The sequence below is a fragment of the Panulirus ornatus genome, chromosome 33, assembly GCF_036320965.1.
Source record: "Panulirus ornatus isolate Po-2019 chromosome 33, ASM3632096v1, whole genome shotgun sequence".
Classification (NCBI taxonomy): Eukaryota; Metazoa; Arthropoda; class Malacostraca; order Decapoda; family Palinuridae; genus Panulirus; species Panulirus ornatus.
Window position 1 is genome coordinate 9,840,463 of NC_092256.1, and position 19,678 is coordinate 9,860,140.

The window sequence follows — 19,678 nt, forward strand, 5'->3', positions numbered from 1 at the left end:
GTGGGATGAGGGCTACTGTATTAAATACGACACCCATTTTCCAATGTGTTTAAGGCTCGTCTGATCCCCTCGTAGTTCTAATGACCCAGATGATGTTAAATGTCTCGATATCGGCAGTCATTTCAGGGCGCTGTTTTACATGTGGTACCGCAGGCTTGGCTATGTATGGCACATCCTCCAGGCAGAAGGTGGTACAAATACACCAGGAATATGACTATTTTCGCATGTATTGTGAGTGAACGTATGACGGCTGCACTGATGGAAGTATCCCCAATTATGCGGCAAGTGACGTGCTGCTCTTGACCAGAACGTTGTCCTGGACCTGTTGACAGAATCAGACACAGACCTGAACTTGGCCCAGGTGATGCTGCCAGCTGTGGTGTTACTACATCTTTTAACATCAGTGTGACCTTCCAGTTGTTTTTTTCCATCTTCGACCTGGTCTTTGCGTTCTTTTCCCTGAGAGACTTATGAGAATCTGATGGTGTGACCCTTGATACATCGAAGCGTATTGCCAGGGTGTGGCATACGGGTCTATGATATCCTATCTCCCCTCCTTTGGCTTTCCTCCCTCCCTCACTCTTTCCTCTCAAATGTAGCTTCCTCTCTGGCCTGACCATCGCCGTAGTTGACGTTGGATCAACTTCATCTATTCCCAATAACAACAGCTGTGTACCTCAAGGTCTTGTTCTGTCTCGCACGTTCGCTCCTTTTCGTCTGTCTTTGAGATATACGTTGACAGCCTAGCACTGCACTCCTTCAGTTCTTTCAAATTCGATCCAACTTGTGTTGCTCAATCTGCGTCTCGCCTTCTCAAATTCGGACAGGGTTTTCCCCCCACTGAGGCAGTCGTAACGTAGTCATATTCAGTGCCTGTAAAACCTAGTCTCCTTCTATTTCTAGAACCTCTCACAGATCTCCTGTATCCTGTATTGGATTTGAAACTCCAGCACTGCAAAGATGGTACCAGAATCAAGAGAAGCTGAGTTATGATGCAAGGCATGAAGAGGCTTTAGATTTGCCCACCTTGGAAGAGAGAAGAGCGAGAGGTGACATGATCACAGGCTTTAAATCTTTAAAACGTGGATGACGTAGACATTGAACAGTTCCTGGAGAGATGTAGGGAGAGAACTAGTGGACATATTATGACATTACACACAAAACCTCTTCAAATTCATTTAAAGGACTTGACTGTTGTAAAGGCGTTAGGTAAACGAAATAAGATAACTGAAGACAAGGTCACTGCTGACAGCATATATGAATTTAAGATATACGAGAGTAGTGAATGTTTAAGAGATGGCCTCCCACGAGTGAAATTACAGTTATTGGTATCAAGATAATTGGCAACATCGTAGAATATAACCTGTCTTGAAGACCCCACATAACTCAAGCCGGCCTATTAGAAACCCGGAGTTCTGTCCAGATGTCGAAAATTCTGCTCTCCTACACAGTTGCTCCGGTTATACGAGTGATTATTGGTCCGTCCATGTACGGAGTACTGTCCTCACCAGTGGCAAGTTGTTTCCTAGCTCAACATACCCACTTAACGGGGACGAATCCACTAGAGTCTCGACTTAAGAGCTCTGTCAGCCTCGCCTCAGAACTGACCCAGTAGCCCTGCGTCATAATGCTGGCCATCCTCTTCTGTGGGTATTACTTACCTTTCAGCTCGCGAGACCTGGATGGCTGTAGGTCCTTCCTCGCCATTAGCTAGAGCACGTAATACACGACGAGTCACTGAGTTACATGATTAGTGTGTGGCGGCCGGTAACTCCGCCGCTGCTGATGATTGGTGGAACTGGAAATCCTGCCCTCTCGTTTTTAATTTTTCCAAAAGAAGGAACAGAGAAGGTGGCCAAGTGAGGATATTCCCTCAAAGGCTCAGTTCTTTGTTCTTAACGCTACCTCGCTAATGCGGGAAATGGCGAATAGTATATATATATATATATATATATATATATATATATATATATATATATATATATATATATATAAGGCTTGACTTGTAAGAGGAGTGTTTCTTCAAGGACTAACAACCCGCGTCGTCTTACCAGACGCCACATAACCTGGAGCTGGCAGGAGTCATCGCTACCAAATGGTCGAGTGCAGTCGCAGTGAACCACACCAAGGAAGGCATTCCACCTGTCATGAGCCCATGGCATGAGACTGGCTGTGGTCATGGTGCGGTAAAGTACCAGCAGCCCTCAGGGATTCCTGTGTCCCCCTCACATGAAAGACGGAGGTCCGTGACGAAGAGGTCAGTGTGTGTATGTGTGTGTGTGTGTGGGGCGCAGGCGCGCACCGAGTGGGACCCTGGCTCGGGTGTAGCGCGGCGACTTTCCTCCCACCCTCACCTGTGTATGTTCTGTCCAGGTGGTGTGGTCGGTGGTGGTGGACTGTGGTGACTCCCTCCCTCACACACCCTAACACTGTAGGTTCAACAACCGCCGGGCCCGAACGTCCTAACACTGGAGGTTTAAAGCAAGTGAGAGAGAGGGGGGAGGGTGACGCTATCAGTAGTGTTAACCTTGTGGCCAAGCTCTGCCATACAGCTGTCTTCTGGCCATCCATCATGACAGCGAAGGGTGTTGGCTGACGCACACACAGCTCTTAACCAGCCACAGTAAGCCAGTCTCCACACAGGTGGACGAGTAGAACCACCATTCATAAACGTGTAAACGTGAAGTTTTGTGTGATACCGCAAAAAAAAACCCCAAAAAACAACGCCCCCGAGAGTTGAAGACGCCAAGATAAGTTAACGAAGCGACGCACAGATTCTGAAGGCCTTACAACCTCGCCGACAGCAAGGCACAAGAGCGACTTGGGTGTGGCATATCTGGCATCTGTACCCCGGGAGGAAGCGTTCATGTGATACATCAAAAAGTTGGGTTATAACAGGAAGCGAGACGCAACGGTGTGGCGCGCCATAGGACCTTTTTTTTTTTTATTTGACGATGTCCAGCCTACAGCTTGTGTGGCTCTGTCTCCTTGTACCTGGTGAGTCTAGCTTGTGCCTGGTGGATCTTGCTTGTACCTGGTGGGTCTAGCTTGTGCCTGGTGGATCTTGCTTGTACCTGGTGGGTCTTGCTTGTACCTGGTGGATCTTGCTTTACCTGGTGGATCTAGCTTGTACCTGATGAGTCTGGCTTGTACTTGGTGGGTCTTGCTTGTACCTGGTGAGTCTGGCTTGTACTTGGTGGATCTTGCTTGTACTTGGTGGGTCTTGCTTGTACCTGGAGAGTCTGGCTTGTACCTAGTGGATCTTGCTTGTACCTGGAGAGTCTGGCTTTTACTTGGTGGATCTTGCTTGTACCTGGTGAGTCTGGCTTGTAGCTGTGACTGCTTGTACATGGTGAATCTTGCTTGTACCTGGTTGGTGTTGCTTGTACCAGGTGAGTCTGGCTTGTAACAGTCCGCTAATGTAAGGTGATTTTCACTTGTGCTTGTTTTTAGCAGGTGAATCTGCCTTTTACCTGTGTCTGCTTGCATCAAAGGGACTGCGTGTGACTGTCTGCTTGTGCCTGATGAGTTCTGCTTGTATTAAGCTTGTGCGTGATGAGTTCTGCCTGTCTTAGGCTTGTGCATGATGAGTTCTGTCTGTATTAGGCTTGTGCATGATGAGTTCTGCTTGTATTGCTTGTACATGGTGAGTTTTGCTTGTATTAAGCTTGTGCATGATGAGTTCTGCCTGTATTAGGCTTGTGCATGATGAGTTCTGCTTGTATTGCTTGTACATGGTGAGTTCTGCCTGTATTAGGCTTGTGCATGATGAGTTCTGCTTGTATTGCTTGTACATGGTGAGTTCTCCTTGTATAAGGCTTCCTTGTATTAGTTATTCGTTGTTGGCTTCTTGGGTCTGCTTGCACTCGCACTAGCGTCGTCTTGTACTGACTCCTACTTGTACCAGCGTCTGCTTGCACTAGCCTCTGCTTGTAAGAAATAAGTCCCCTCCCCCCATGATGCTTCTGCTTCTCTTCTTATAGCATTATCTGCTTGATCTTCTGCTCACTACCGCTGAGTTTACTACTATTCAGTCTGCTATTACGAGCTTTTCTTTGTGCACGCCTTTGCCTGCACCAAAGTTTACTTGTACCTGTTTCTTGGCACCAGGTGTCGTAATGATGCCTTTTACTCTTGTTATTGCTTGTGGTGATCTCTGCCTCTTGTAGGTGGGGCCTGCTGATACTTGTGCCTGCTTGTACCAGTCTGCTTGTAGTATGTGAGAGCAGTCATTAAACCCCTTTTTGCTTGAGCTTAGGGTACTCCAGGTGACAGAGTGTATCATGGAACGTGGCATAGGATCTACGAACGCAGTTACACTCCATAAACAAGTTAATGTTTCAACACACACACACACACACACACACACACACACACACACACACACACATGCACAAGTAATGATGATCAAGATGTCGCTAGAGAAACGTAAAGTGCCAATGAAGTGCGAGAAAGACAAGCGTCATACCTGTCTTTAAGAAAGGAGAAGACGCAAGGATGTGCCGTAGTGCGGGCCGATCTCCCTGACGAGCTTGGTCGGTAAAGCACTGGGAAAAGACCATCGGAAAACCAGTGGATGACTTCCTGCGCATGGGACCCCGCCAGAGTGGTAGAGAACACGGTGTCGCATGAAAAGAACGTTCTTAGATATCTGTGAAAGAGTGAGCTCTGTGGTAGGTAGACACGAGAGAGTAAGAGGTATGGATTGTCTGTATCGGGAGCGCCAGAAAATGTCCACATAGCAAGTCGGTAAGCAAAAAGAATGATCCTTCGATGAACACAAGGCGAGGGAACCTCCTCAATATGAGTTTAAAGTTTACCAAAGCCTGGCGTGCCTCAGGCCAAGGCCATGAGAGAAGGTTCTGGAAACGGGAGGAGGATAATTTCACCTTACAAGGGAACCCGGATACATTCCCAAGTTGGTCTGATATATGGTTGAAGATGAAATCCAACCAAAGTTAATGGAAAGCCAAGATGGGAAACAGTGATAGAAAGGCTGTAAGGATGAGGTGCTTCAAGGTGTGTGTGTGTGTGTGTGTGTGTGTGTGTGTATGTGTGTGTGTGTGTGTGTGTGTGTGTGTGTGTGTGTGCGAGAGACTTGAAATCGCTAATCGTCTATAACCTGTCGCCAGAGTCCTTCCTAAGGAGTGCAGTACAGTAGACCGATCGTCTGCTGACAAACATGAAAATTGCATTCAAATGCGTTCATCAGTATCACTGCAGAGGTATGGATTAACCCTGTGGTTCATCAGTATCACTGTAGAGGTATGGATTAACCCTTTGGTTCATCAGTAGCACTGCAGAGGTATGGATTAACCTTGTGGTTCATCAGTAACACTACAGAGGTAGGGATTAACCTTGTGATTCATCAGTATCTGCAGAGGTATGGATTAACCCTGTGGTTCATCAGTATCAATGCAGAGGTAGGGATTAACCTTGTGGTTCATCAGTAACACTGCAGAGGTAGGGATTAACCCTGTGGTTCATCAGTAAAACAGCTGAGGCAAGGATTAACCTTGTGGTTCATCAGTAACACTGCAGAGGTAGGGATTAACCCTGTGGTTCATCAGTAAAACAGCTGAGGCAGGGATTAACCTTGTGGTTCATCAGTAACACTGCAGAGGTTGGGATTAACCTTGTGGATTATCAATATCACTGCAGAGATATGGATTAACCCTATGGTTCATCAGTATCACTGCAGAGGTAGGGATTAACCCTGTGGTTCATCAGTAAAACAGCTGAGGCAGGGATTAACCTTGTGATTCATCAGTAGCATTGCAGAGGTAGGGATTAACCTTGTGGCTTATCAATATCACTGCAGAGGTATGGATTAACACTATGGTTCATCAGTATCACTGCAGAGGTAGGGATTAACCTTGTGGTTCATCAGTATCACTGTAGATGTATGAATTAACCCTGTGGTTTATTATTATCTAAAGAGGTAGGGATTAACCCTGTGGTTCATCAGCATCACTGCAGAGGTAGGGATTAACTCTGTGGTTCATCAGTATCACTGTAGATGTATGAATTAACCCTGTGGTTTATTATTATCTAAAGAGGTATGGATTAACCCTGTGGTTCATCAGTATCTGCAGAGGTAGGGATAAACCCTTTGGTTCATCAGTACCACTGCAGAGGTATGGATTAACCCAGGCTCACCAGTATCACTTCAGAGGTAGGGATTAACCCTGTGGTTCATCAGTATCACTGCAGAGGTGACTCCGTGGTTCATCAGTATCAATGCAGTGGTAGGGATTAACCCTGTGGTTCATCAGTAATACTGCAGAGGTAGGGATTAACCTTGTGGTTCATCAGTATCGCTGTAGATGTATGAATTAACCCTGTGGTTCATCAGTATCACTGCAGAGGTAGGGATTAACCCTGTGGTTCATCAGTATCACTGCAGAGGTAGGGATTAACCCTGTGGTTCATCAGTATCACTGCAGAGGTAGGGATTAACCCTGTGGTTCATCATTATCTGCAAAGGTAGGGATTAACCCTGTGGTTCATCAGTAATACTGCAGAGATAGGGATTAGCCTTGTGTTTCATCAGTATCACTGTAGATGTATGAATTAACCCTATGGTTTATGATTATCTACAGAGGTATGGATTAACCCTGTGGTTCATCAGTATCACTGCAGAGGTAGGGATTAACCCTGTGGTTCATCAATATCACGGTAGAGGCATGGATTAACCTTGTGGTTCATCAGCATCACTGTAGATGTATGAATTAACCCTGTGGTTCATGATTATCTACAGAGGTATAAATTGACCCAGTGGTTCATCAGTATCACTGCAGAGGTAGGGATTAACCCTGTGGTTCATCAGTATCACTGCAGAGGCAGGGATTAACCGTGGTTCATCAGTATCACTGCAGTGGTAGGGATTAACCCTGTGGTTCATCAGTATCATTGCAAAGGTAGGGATTAACCCTGTGGTTCATCAGTATCACTGCAGAGGTAGGGATTAACCCTGTGGTTCATCAGTATCACTGCAGAGGTAGGGATTAACCCTGTGGTTCATCAGTATCACTGCAGAGGCAGGGATTAACCCTGTGGTTCATCAGTATCACTGCAGAGGTAGGGATTAACCCTGTGGTTCATCAGTATCATTGCAGAGGTAGGGATTAACCCTGTGGTTCATCAGTATCACTGCAGAGGTATGGATCAACCCTGTGGTTCATCAGTATCACTGCAGAGGTAGGGATTAACCCTGTGGTTCATCAGTATCATTGCAGAGGTAGGGATTAACCCTGTGGTTCATCAGTATCACTGCAGAGGTATGGATCAACCCTGTGGTTCATCACTATCACTGAAGGGATAGGGATTAACCCCGTATTTTGCCAATGTCACTACAGAGGTAGATCACTACAGAGGGAGGGATAACCTGAAGGTTCATCATTATCACTGGAGAGGTCGGAAATTAACCTTGTAATGTGCCTGTATCACTGCTCAGGGCAAATTTATCCTTGAGGTTAACCTCTCACGGAGATTAGCCATGTACTTTATCAGTGTCACTGCATAAACTTGGAATAATCTTGTGTTTTTATCAGTATCACTGCAGAGGTAGATATTAACTCTTTCGTCATTGGCAGCGGCAAAAGATAACCTCCTGGTCGACCAATGTCATTGCAGACCCCGAAATTAACCTTGAATTTTAGCAATACGATCAGTAGAGAAGATTCATCTTGGATTTTACCAAATCACTGCAAAAGTACTGAGGTTAACATTGTTTTACAAGTATCACAAGTTAGGTTAACATTAACACGGCTTATGTGGAAGTTGAGGGTGATATTTGGCGAGGCTTAAGAAATTAAGATATAACTGGAAAAGACGCCACTTCATGGGTTTCTATGGCAGTTGTTCTTTTTATGGATTTATTACCTCCGTTCGTTAGACTGAAGACAATATATCGTGATTAATTGTTCTTTTGAACTTATTTAAGGACTTTAGAACTAAATACATCAAAGCACATTGCACTTAGACAATACCTTATCATTACAAATGTTGAGGGAGGGAAAATGGATCACGTCGCCCCTCCTCGCTACATTGCTAATGGGTTGATTTCCACTTCGGCAGCTGACTATCTGTGGACGATTCATGTCCACTTATTCTCACACAGCTATTTTCCTGCAGCCACATGTAGAACGCCGTGTCACAATGATCCTAGTTATGGAAATAAAGGTTAAAAAACTGCAGTGTTTTACGTGGCACCGATCGAAAATCTAGACGTAAAGTCTATGGTAACGAGAGTTCCATATGTAGTTTAGTTGAGGGCGAGGAGGTATTGGAGCGATGGTAGGTGAGCAATCGCTATAATCCCATCTGCTCTTAATATAATCCGTGCCTAGTTTTCCACGAGCAACTTTGAAACCATAAATTATGACTGGGCGTTCAGCCATCCTACCAAGACACTGGGCGTCACTAAATTTAAAGTCAAGTTATGAGAATTCGGTATTTATGGCAACAGTCGAAGCTAAATGTAAAGTACACACACTGAGTTGTTGCTTTCATTGTTGATTCATTTAACAGGAACAAACTGCCTCATTACTTCAGGTAATGTGATACTTCAGTAATGAAATTAACTAAATCATAGACCTCAGAGTGTAATATATACTGTGGTCTATGATCTGGTTTATGACAAAATATTTATTGTTATTGTAGTGTTGGTTGTGACACCCGCCCACGAGACATGCAAGCAGTATTGTACTGATATCAAGGCATATTTCTCAATTGTTGCAAGGCACTTGAGAAGGCAATATTTTCATAATCTCTTCTCAATATTCTGGCTAGGCTTTTGTGCAGTCCAGAGAGTCGGTCAGTCATGTAGCGTAGCCAGTACCAGAATGAGTGTGACAGAGCAGCATTAGCCTTAAGTCACTTATATTTCTCAATTGTTGCAAGGCGCTTAAGAAGGCAATATTTTCATCATCTCTTCTCAATTTCTGGCTAGGCTTTTGTGCAGTCCAGAGAGTCGGTCAGTCATGTAGCGTAGCCAGTACCAGAATGAGTGTGACAGAGCAGCATTAGCCTTAAGTCACTTTATACAGACAGTGGTCTGCCCTTTGAAGTGACCCAGGTACATTATTGTTGACTTAGCGGTGGCGTATACTGTTCACCTCAAGGCAATCATGCTAGGAATTGCCCTTGAGTGATATCCCTCAAGCTCGTAGTTGCTTTTAGCCTGGGTGTGCACGACTGAATATCGACGTCCAAAGACATTCCAGCAAGAACCCATCAACAACCCGCAGTAAGAAAAAGCAAGGTAACATTAACGTCTTTATTATCATATTTTTTCCCCCCCATCTTCCATGTGGCACGTATTCACGAGACCGTATTTGGTTATTTATGACAAGTTTTTAGTCTACTGGCCCAGAAGCCGAAGCGTTTCGTAATGTGGTTACGTCAGGCCTTTGGTTCATTCCTTAGAATCAACATGGCTACCGTTGATCGTGTTAAGGTAGTAGCTAACCTGAAAGTTCTTGCGATATAGGGAGCGAAAACGAGTTAAGAGACTGTACGAGCATTTACGTGTCCAGGATGAGCGAGCGCCTCGCTCTTACCAGTTGGAGCTCGAAGCATAGCAGTATCCGCTAAAAGACTCAGACCAGTTACCAGTTGGAGCTCGAAGCATAGCAGTATCCGCTAAAAGACTCAGACCAGTTACCAGTTGGAGCTCGAAGCATAGCAGTATCCGCTAAAAGACTCAGACCAGTTACCAGTTGGAGCTCGAAGCATAGCAGTATCCGCTAAAAGACTCAGACCAGTTACCAGTTGGAGCTCGAAGCATAGCAGTATCCGCTAAAAGACTCAGACCAGTTACCAGTTGGAGCTCGAAGCATAGCAGTATCCGCTAAAAGACTCAGACCAGTTACCAGTTGGAGCTCGAAGCATAGCAGTATCCGCTAAAAGACTCAGACCAGTTACCAGTTGGAGCTCGAAGCATAGCAGTATCCGCTAAAAGACTCAGACCAGTTACCAGTTGGAGCTCGAAGCATAGCAGTATCCGCTAAAAGACTCAGACCAGGAGCCGAGGATAAAGATGTTCCTTAGCAACAGCAGCAGATTACAGAAGAACGTTTCATTCAAAATCTAGTATGTTTGGGTAATAAGATACAGTACGGTTAAGCTATCTTAAAAGTTGCCCTACTTAAGCTAGAAATTAAATCACGTTAGATAAGTACACTTTTTTTTACAGATTCATTTTAGAAAATAAGTGGTGATATTTAATTTAATTTAAAAAGTGCTTTACTGCGAATCATCTTGGCTGTACAACGAAATATACAGTTCCTTTGGTATAATAATAATGATAATAATAAGATTTACTCTGAGTACTTAATGATATTTATTTATCAGTTGAGATTAGCACTAAGCTTTCGTCTAGCGCTGTGCAAATTCCACGAAACGAAGTAGCGTTCTTAGGCTTGGAATTTTTTAGCATAAATTTTGATGGCGTTCTAGAGCAGGTCGTACAAGCATGCAGTGCTAGCAAGAGTACTTGAAATCAATTAAAAAAAAAAAAGTTGCGACTTCACTGTATGCTTACTCGAAGCCGGTTGAATTCGAGAAAAAACAAATTATCATAATTTCGCTGTGAAACACTTCAGCACTTCTTCGAAATCGCTGCGTAGCCGAGTTGGAGGTATGTCAGTAGCTGATTTATTGAGACGCAAAATGATATATAAGTATTATAGAGGAAAGAGTCATGAACAGTGATGCGTTTCATGGGATATTAGGTTGACGTAAATCATATTCATGTGGGTAAGGGAGGAAGTATTTGCCTTCATTTTCAATTAACAGCTTTCTTCATACACCTAAAAAGCACACTTGGTTATTGCTTAGCCGGTAACACTTTTGCAGACTATAGATACGTTTATCTTGCAAGTTTGAACGGCTATTAAAACGATAGATTAACCTGAATTATGCCTGGGGCTTGCTTTTTATAACAATATAAGAATGAATTAATTAGAGAGAGAGGTCGTTCGTTTTACGTGGAAATCTTTTTAGATATTGATTTTATCGAATAGAATTAGTAGTAATAGGCGCTAGCGCTAGAATGTACACGATGGACTTCCTTGGAGTGAGAAGTTCCTCGATGAGTCGGTACGCCTTTATCTCCCATGACGATCACACCAGCTCGCCGAAGGGAACTTCATTCGCGTAGAAGAATGATGAAGGCAATCACCAACGTTGCAAGTAACACTTTTGCAGGCTATAGATATACGTTTATCTTGCAAGTCTGAACGGCTGTTAAAATTTGTCATTATCCAGAGCGAACTTGTTTCGTGATGTGGGAAATATGGATCGTTCGCGTATGGTGGTGAGTATTGTCATTCGTTAGCGCGGTCATGGCGTGTCTGGACGTGGAGACGCTAGAAAAAAAAGACGTCTTTCACAGAACCACGGGCAGGGTGGGCACCTCTTGCTTCCGGGACGTGGAGGATGAGTTAAGTGATCACACCGAGCAGAGCTTACCTGCATGACAAGATAACACTCGGCTGAAGGAGGTTAGTGAGAGAATATCGTTTGCCATCGAGAAGAGGCAAAGACGGAGCTTCCGTTCCTCGACACCGTAACATGGAGGATTGATTTGGATCCGAGATTCTTCGTGAAGAGGAAGCTGATTGAGAGAGAACTTTCGTTCACATTCTGTCATCCCGATGTGATGGAATTAAAGCAGCCGTTATCTTAAGATTTTTTTTTTTCCACGGCCTTTAAAGGAGTTATTGGGAAGAACACTTTGGAAGACATGAATCATATGACTGAAGGTTCCTGAAGCTGGATTACCCCAGAATAAAGCTTAAGGGATACGGGAGAGATAAGACGAGGTAACGAACGGGAACATGATAACGAAGTGAATGACTTAGCAAAGAGAAATAAAGTTCCTGGTTGTACGTAAATCGCGGGCAAGTCTTAGACGTTTTCTTGATGATAGTGGACAGTACACACGTTGCTTCATCATGATAGTGGACAGTACACACGTTGCTTCATCATGATAGTGGACAGTACACACGTTGCTTCATCATGATGGTGGACAGTACACACGTTGCTTCATGATAGTGGACAGTGCACACGTTGCTTCATCATGATAGTGGACAGTGCACACGTTGCTTCATCATGATAGTGGACAGTACACACGCCGCTTCATGATAGTGGACAGTACACACGTTGCTTCACCATGATAGTGGACAGTGCACACGTGCTTCATCATGATAGTGGACAGTACACACGTTGCTTCATCATGATGGTGGACAGTACACACGTTGCTTCATGATAGTGGACAGTACACACGTTGCTTCATCATGATAGTGGACAGTGCACACGTTGCTTCATCATGATAGTGGACAGTACACACGCCGCTTCATGATAGTGGACAGTACACACGTTGCTTCACCATGATAGTGGACAGTGCACACGTGCTTCATCATGATAGTGGACAGTACACACGTTGCTTCATCATGATAGTGGACAGTGCACACGTTGCTTCATCATGATAGTGGACAGTACACACGTTGCTTCATCATGATAGTGGACAGTACACACGTTGCTTCATCACCTGGAGGGAAAACTGAGGATCTTTTAAGACTTAAATGGAGTATGCAAGACGACACCAGTAACAGAACAAGCATCATTTATAAGGATCTCATGCAGTGGACACAAGAAAGCCTATTATAGTAAAACTACGTCGATTGGAGAAAGAGTGACGGACACAGAGATGACTTACGGAACCATAGATTATCGAATGCTCTCGTAATACGCGTGAATTGAGACGGGAGAAGCATTTACCCGGATGGGACGAAACCAAGGTACACCATGATGTAGATCGAGAGAGGAGCACGAGGAATGCCCTAGAAGCAGCGCACATACGCATGCATGATTCTAGGCTTTGTCAGTTAGGCAGAAATTTCTGGTCATAGTGCAGTACGTGAATTAACCAGGAAGATGGGGCATGGAGCCGGCGGACTAATTTAGCCAGACGGAGTACGAGAGCGTAGCAGGCGGGAGCTGTACAGCTAGGCTATGATCGCTACGCAGGGTTCCTGGCTGTTGGAGGTTTGTTTACTATATGGAAGTGCGCGTTCATAGTCGAATGTATATATACCTCCGTGTTGTACGGTTAGGTTCTGTAAAATGCTATCTGTTGGTTGTGTGAGCCTATGGGAAATGACCAGTGGGGACCCCGTTGCTCACCAACGTGAGACGAAGGGTATTCGATGACATAGTATTCGTATAGTCATTTTCCTATCAGGAGCGATTATATCCTAGCTGTAGTGCCCCCGCCTGCTCCGCAGGGTTTCCGGGTTCGATCCTGACTGTTGGAGGTTTGTATGTTATGTAGAAGTGCACGTTCATATGGTAAAGTATGTGAAAGAAGAAAGCTGAGAGTAAATGTGAATAAGAGCAAGGCTATTAGTATTAGCTTCAGTAGGGTTGTGGGACAAGTTAATTGGGAGGTAAATTTGAATGGAGAAAACCTGGAGGAATTGAAGTGTTTTAGATATCTGGGAATGGATTTAGCAGCGAATGGAACCATAGAAGCGGAAGTGAGTCTCAGGGTGGGGAGGGGGCGAAGGTTCTGGGAGCGTTGGAGAATGTGTGGAAGTGTATATGGGTGAGTTGGGCCATTCCTCTGTTTCCTTGCGCTACCTCGGTAACGCGGGAGACGGCGGTTAAGTATGATATAGATAAATGAATATATTCTTATATTCGCACCCACATAAGCACAGCTTACGTCAGGTGTGCGTGTGTATGTGTGTGTTCGGCCGGACTTGTACGAATACCGCACTTTCGGGTCACTAAGGTTTTGTGGACGTAAATACGCATTCCACTTCAATTACTTGGGCTCCGGAGAGTATAAAACGCAGTGTTCACCGAGGTATCAGCACACGCGAAACTCCTTACTTGTATACGCCTTATGTGTTGAGTGGTTAAGTATGCCATGTGTTGAGTGGTTAAGTATGCCTTATGTGTTGAGTGGTTAAGTATGCCTTATGTGTTGAGTGGTTAAGTATGCCATACGTGTTGAGTGGTTAAGTATGCCATATGTGTTGAGTGGTTAAGTATGCCTTATGTGTTGAGTGTTAAGTATGCCATATGTGTTGAGTGGTTAAGTATGCCATATGTGTTGAGTGGTTAAGTATGCCATATGTGTTGAGTGGTTAAGTATGCCATTTGTGTTGAGTGGTTAAGTATGCCTTATGTGTTGAGTGTTAAGTATGCCATATGTGTTGAGTGGTTAAGTATGCCATTTGTGTTGAGTGGTTAAGTATGCCATTTGTTGAGTGGTTAAGTATGCCATTTGTGTTGAGTGGTTAAGTATGCCATATGTGTTGAGTGTTTGAGTACGACAGCACGGATTTTTGTCCCTGGGATTTACACCTCACAAACTGTTGCAGTGTATGTATATATATATATATATATATATATATATATATATATATATATATATATATATATATATATATATATATATATGATATTTTCCCCGGGGACAGGGGAGAAAGAATACTTCCCACGTATTCCCTGCGTGTCGTACAAGGCGACTAAAAGGGGACGTAGCGGGTGGCTGGAAATCCTTCCTTCTCTTTTTTTTTTTTCTAATTTTCCAAAAGAAGGAACAGAGAAGGGGGCCAGGTGAGGATATTCCCTCAAAGGCCCAGTCCTCTGTTCTTAACGCTACCTCGCTAACGCGGGAAATGGCGAATAGTATGATATATATATATATATATATATATATATATATATATATATATATATATATATATATATATATATGTATATCGCCGGGGATAGGGGAGAAAGAATAGTTGCCACGCATTCCTCACGTGTCGTTGAAGGCGACTAAAGGGAACGCGAGCGGGGGGCTGGAAACCCTCCCCTCCTTGTACTTTAACTTTCTAAAAGGGGAAACAGAAGGAGTCACGCGGGGAGTGCTCACCCTCCTCGAAGGCTCAGATTAGGGTGTCTAAATGTGTGTGGATGTAACCAAGATGAGAAAAAAGGAGAGATAGGTAGTATGTTTGAGGAAAGAAACCTGGATGTTTTGGCTCTGAGTGAAACGAAGCTCAAGGGTAAAGGGGAAGAGTGGTTTGGGAATGTTTTGGGAGTAAAGTCAGGGGTTGGTGAGAGGACAAGAGCAAGGGAAGGAGTAGCACTGCTTCTGAAACAGGAGTAGTGGGAGTATGTGATAAAGTGTAAGAAAGTAAACTAGATTGATATGGGTAAAACTGAAAGTGGATGGAGAGATGGGTGATTATTGGTGCATATGCACCTAGGCATGAGAAGAAAGTTCATGAGAGGCAAGTGTTTTGGGAGCAGCTAAGTGAGTGTGTTAGTAGTTTTGATGCACGAGACCGGGTTATAGTGATGGGTGATTTGAATGCAAAGTTGACTAATGTGGCAGTTGAGGGAATAATTGATGTACATGGAGTGTTCAGTGTTGTAAATGGAAATGGTGAAGAGCTTGTAGATTGGTGTGCTGAAAAAGGACTGGTAATTGGGAATACCTGGTTTAAAAAGAGAGATATACATACGTATACGTATGTAAGTAGGAGAGATGGCTAGAGAGCGTTATTGGATTACCTGTTAATTGATAGGCGCGCGAAAGAGAGACTTTTGGATGTAAATGTGCTGAGAGGTGCAACTGGAGGGATGTCTAATCATTATCTTGTGGAGGTGAAAGTGAAGATTTGTTGAGGTTTTCAGAAAAGAAGAGAGAATGTTAGGATGAAGAGGGTGGTGAGAGTAAGTGAGCTTGGGAAGGAGACTTGTCTGAGGAGGTTACTACCAGGAGAGACTGAGTGCAGAATGGAAAAAGGTGAGAGCAAAGAACAAAAGATGAGTGGGGGAGGAATGAGATGTATTTAGGGGAGCAGTGATGGCTTGTGCAAAAGATGCTTGTGGCTTGAGAAGCGTGGGAGGTGGGCAGATTAGAAAGGGTAGTGAGTGGTGGGATGAAGAAGTACGATTATAAGTGAAAGAGAAGAGAGAGGCATTTGGACGAATTTTGCAGGGAAATAGTGCAAATGAGTGGGAGATGTATAAAAGAAAGAGGCAGGAGGTCAAGAGAAAGGTGCAAGAGGTGAAAAAGAGGGCAAATGTGAGTTGGGGTGAGAGAGTATCATTAAATTTTAGTGAGACTAAAAAGATGTTTTGGAAGGAGATAAATAAAGTGCGTAAGACAAGAGAACAAATGGGAACATCGGTGAAGGGGGCTAATAGGGAGGTGATAACAAGTGGTGGTGATGTGAGAAGGAGACGGAGTTAGCATTTTGAAGGTTTGTTGAATGTGTTAGATGATAGAGTGGCAGATATCAGGTGTTTTGGTCGAGGTGGTGTACGAAGTGAGAGGGTTAGAGAGAATGATTTGGTAAACAGAGAAGAGGTAGTAAACGATTTACGGTAGATGAAAGCTGGCAAGACAGCGTGTTTGGATGGTATTGCAGTGGAATCTGTTAAAAAAAAAAAACGGGGTGACTGTGTTGTTGTCTGGTTGGTAAGGATGTATGACTCATGGTGAGGTGCCTGAGGATTGGCGGAATGCATGCATAGTGCCATTGTACAAAGGCAAAGGGGATAAAGGTGAGTGCTCAAATTACAGAGGTATACGTTTGTTCAGTATTCCTGGCAAATTATATGGGAGGGTATTGATTGAGAGGGTGAAGGTATGTACAGAGCATCAGATTGGAAAAGAGCAGTGCGGTTTCAGAAGTGGTAGAGGATGTGTGGATCAGGTGTTTGCTCTGAAGAATGTGTGAGAAATACTTAGAAAAGCAAATGGATTTGTATGTAGCATTTATGGATCTGGAGAAGGCATATGATAGAGTTGATAGAGATGCTCTGTGGAAGGTATTAAGAATATATGGTGTGGGGGGGGGGGGCAAGTTATTAAAAGCAGTGAAAAGTTTTTATCGAGGATATAAAGGCTTGTGAACGTGTAGGAAGAGAGGAAAGTGATTGGTATTCAGTGAATATTGGTTTGCGGCAGGGGTGTGTGATGTCTCCATGGTTGTTTAATTTGTTTATGGATGGGGTTGTTAGGGAGGTGAATGCAAGAGTTTTGGAAAGAGGGGCAAGTATGGTCTGTTGTGGATGAGAGAGCTTGGGAAGTGAGTCAGTTGTTGTTCGCTGTTGATGTAGCGCTGTTGGCTGATTCAGGTGAGAAACTGCAGAAGCTGGTGACTGAGAGTGGTAAAGTGTGTGAAAGGAGAAAGCTGAGAGTAAATGTGAATGAGAGCATGGTTATTAGGTACAGTAGGGTTGAAGGACAAGTCAATTGGGAGGTAAGATTGAATGGAGAAAAACTGGAGGAAGTGAAGTGTTTATATATCTGGGAGTGGATCTGGCAGCGGATGGGACCATGGAAGCGGAAGTGAGTGACAGGGTGGGGGAGGGGGCGAAAGTTCTGGGAGCGTTGAAAAATGTGTGAAACGCGAAAACGTTATCTCGGAAAGCAAAAATTGGTATATTTGAAAGAATAGTGGTTCCAGCAATGTTATATGGTTGCGAGGCGTGGGCTATAGATAGAGCTGTTTGGAGGAGGGTGGATGTATTGGAAATGAGATGTTTGAGGACAGTATGTGGTGTGAGGTGTTTTGATCGAGTAAGTAGTGAAAGGATAAGAGAGATGTGTGGTAATAAAAAGAGTGTGGTTGAGAGAGCAGGAGAGGGTGTTTTGAAATGGTTTGGTCACATGGAGAGAATGAGTGAGGGAAGATTGACAAAGAGGATATATTTGTCAGAGGTGGAGGGAGCGAGGAGAAGTAGGAGACCAAATTTGGGGTGGAAAGTTGGAGTGAAAAAGATTTTGAGCGATCGGGGCCTGAACATGCAGGAGGGTGAAAGGCGCGCTAGGAATAGAGTGAATTGGAACGATGTTGTATACCGAGGTCGACGTCCTGTCAGTGGATTGAACCAGGGCATGTGAAGCGTCTTGGGTAAACTATGGAAAATTCTGTGGGGCCTGGATGTGGAAAGGGAGCTGTGGTTTCGGTGCATTATACATGACAGCTAGAGACTGAGTGTGACCGAATGTGGCCTCTGTTGTCTTTTCCTAGCGCTACATCGCGTGCGTGCGGGGGGGGGGGGGGGGGTCATTTCCTATGTGACGGGGTAGCGACGGAAATGAATAAAGGCAACAAGTATGAATTATGTACATGTGTTTATATGTATATGTATGTTTGTATATATATGTATACGTTGAAATGTATAGGTAGGTAATATGTGCGTGTTTGGACGTGTATGGATATACATGTGTATGTGGGTGGGTTGTATAATAAATAAATAGATTATATATATATATATATATATATATATATATATATATATATATATATATATATATAGATAGATAGATAGATAGATTTTTTTTCATACTATTCGCCATTTCCTGCGTTTGCGAGGTAGCGGTAAAAACAGAGGACTGGGCCTTCAAGGGAATATCCTCATCTGGCCCCCTTCTCTGTTCCTTCTCTTGGAAAAAAAAAAAAAAAAAAACAAGAGGGGAGGATTGCCAGCCCCCCGCTCCCTCCCCTTTTAGTCGCCTTCTACGACACGCAGGGAATACGTGGGAAGTATTCTTTCTCCCCATCCCCAGGGACAATATATATATATATATATATATATATATATATATATATATATATATATATATATATATATATATATATATTATCCCTGGGGATAGGGGATTAAGAATACTTCCCACGTATTCCCTGCGTGTCGTAGAAGGCGACTAAAAGGGGAGGGAGCGGGGGGCTGGAAATCCTCCCCTCTCGTTTTTTTTTTTTTTTTTTTTTTCAAAAGAAGGAACAGAGAATTGGGCCAGGTGAGGGTATTCCCTCAAAGGCCCAGTCCTCTGTTCTTAACGCTACCTCGCTAATGCGGGAAATGGCGAATAGTTTGAAAGAAAGAAGAAAAGATATATATATATATATATATATATATATATATATATATATATATATATATATATATATATATATATAATGCAGAAAAATGTGATATTTTTCTGGTGAAAGTCTCCTAGTGTTTGGAAAGTCCCAGATGCAATGATTCAAGAAATTACAGCATATATCATTCTAACACTTTTCACCGACCACTTCTCTAATATTTACGAAGATCATGAGCTGCTTCTGGGAGTCACGACATACTATATTTATCCTTTAGACACCATTTTGTTGTCAGTCCAGAATTGAGATCGATGTCACGAAAATACGGGAGTCTGTAAAATTCCCTGACATCTCACGAAAGAAAACGTAAGGCTACACAACCATTTTCATTGCAGTGATGTCTTGAAACGATGTCTAAGTTCCAGTAAATTACCCTGAGTCTCCTAGAGAAAGAGAATAAGTTTTGTACCATGGTATGACCATGAAATTCTAAGGTTATGCGGTTTTTGCCCACCATTAGTTGAATATTTTTATCGCAGTGAACAAATATTTAGCCTAGGTGTTTGGAGCCATACTTCTTTCCCACTAGCGTAGTATAGTTTTATATAAAAGCGCAGTGGTCCCTGAATCTTTAACAATGTTTACAGGCTAATTATAGGTACGGCGCAGCAATGCACCTTTAAGAGTTTCTCAAAGTAATGCATCTGAATTTCTGAGTTTTTTTTTGATATTTGTTCGTGTTTTCATATTTCCGTCACTCACGGTGTCATATTATTATTACCGTGGCA

The 19,678-nt window shown here is 43.5% G+C and overlaps 1 protein-coding gene across 18 annotated transcripts in view; it reads left to right on the top strand.

Moving 5' to 3' along the window:
• Positions 1-19,678, top strand: part of LOC139759444 (uncharacterized) — a 131,031-nt gene that overhangs the window by 71,322 nt on the left and 40,031 nt on the right. The window contains exon 1 of one of the 18 annotated variants that reach the window (XM_071681579.1): positions 2,165-2,257. The exons of 11 other annotated variants lie outside the window; for them this stretch is intronic. Coding sequence is in view for 2 of the 7 variants with exons in the window: in XM_071681580.1 (XP_071537681.1) it covers positions 2,955-2,997 (43 nt within the window). In the remaining 5 variants the exon portion in view is untranslated. Of the gene's footprint in view, positions 1-2,164; positions 2,258-2,329; positions 2,998-19,678 lie in introns of those variants that run through there. 6 more of the 18 variants (XM_071681572.1, XM_071681580.1, XM_071681574.1 and 3 more) reach the window with 6 other exon arrangements.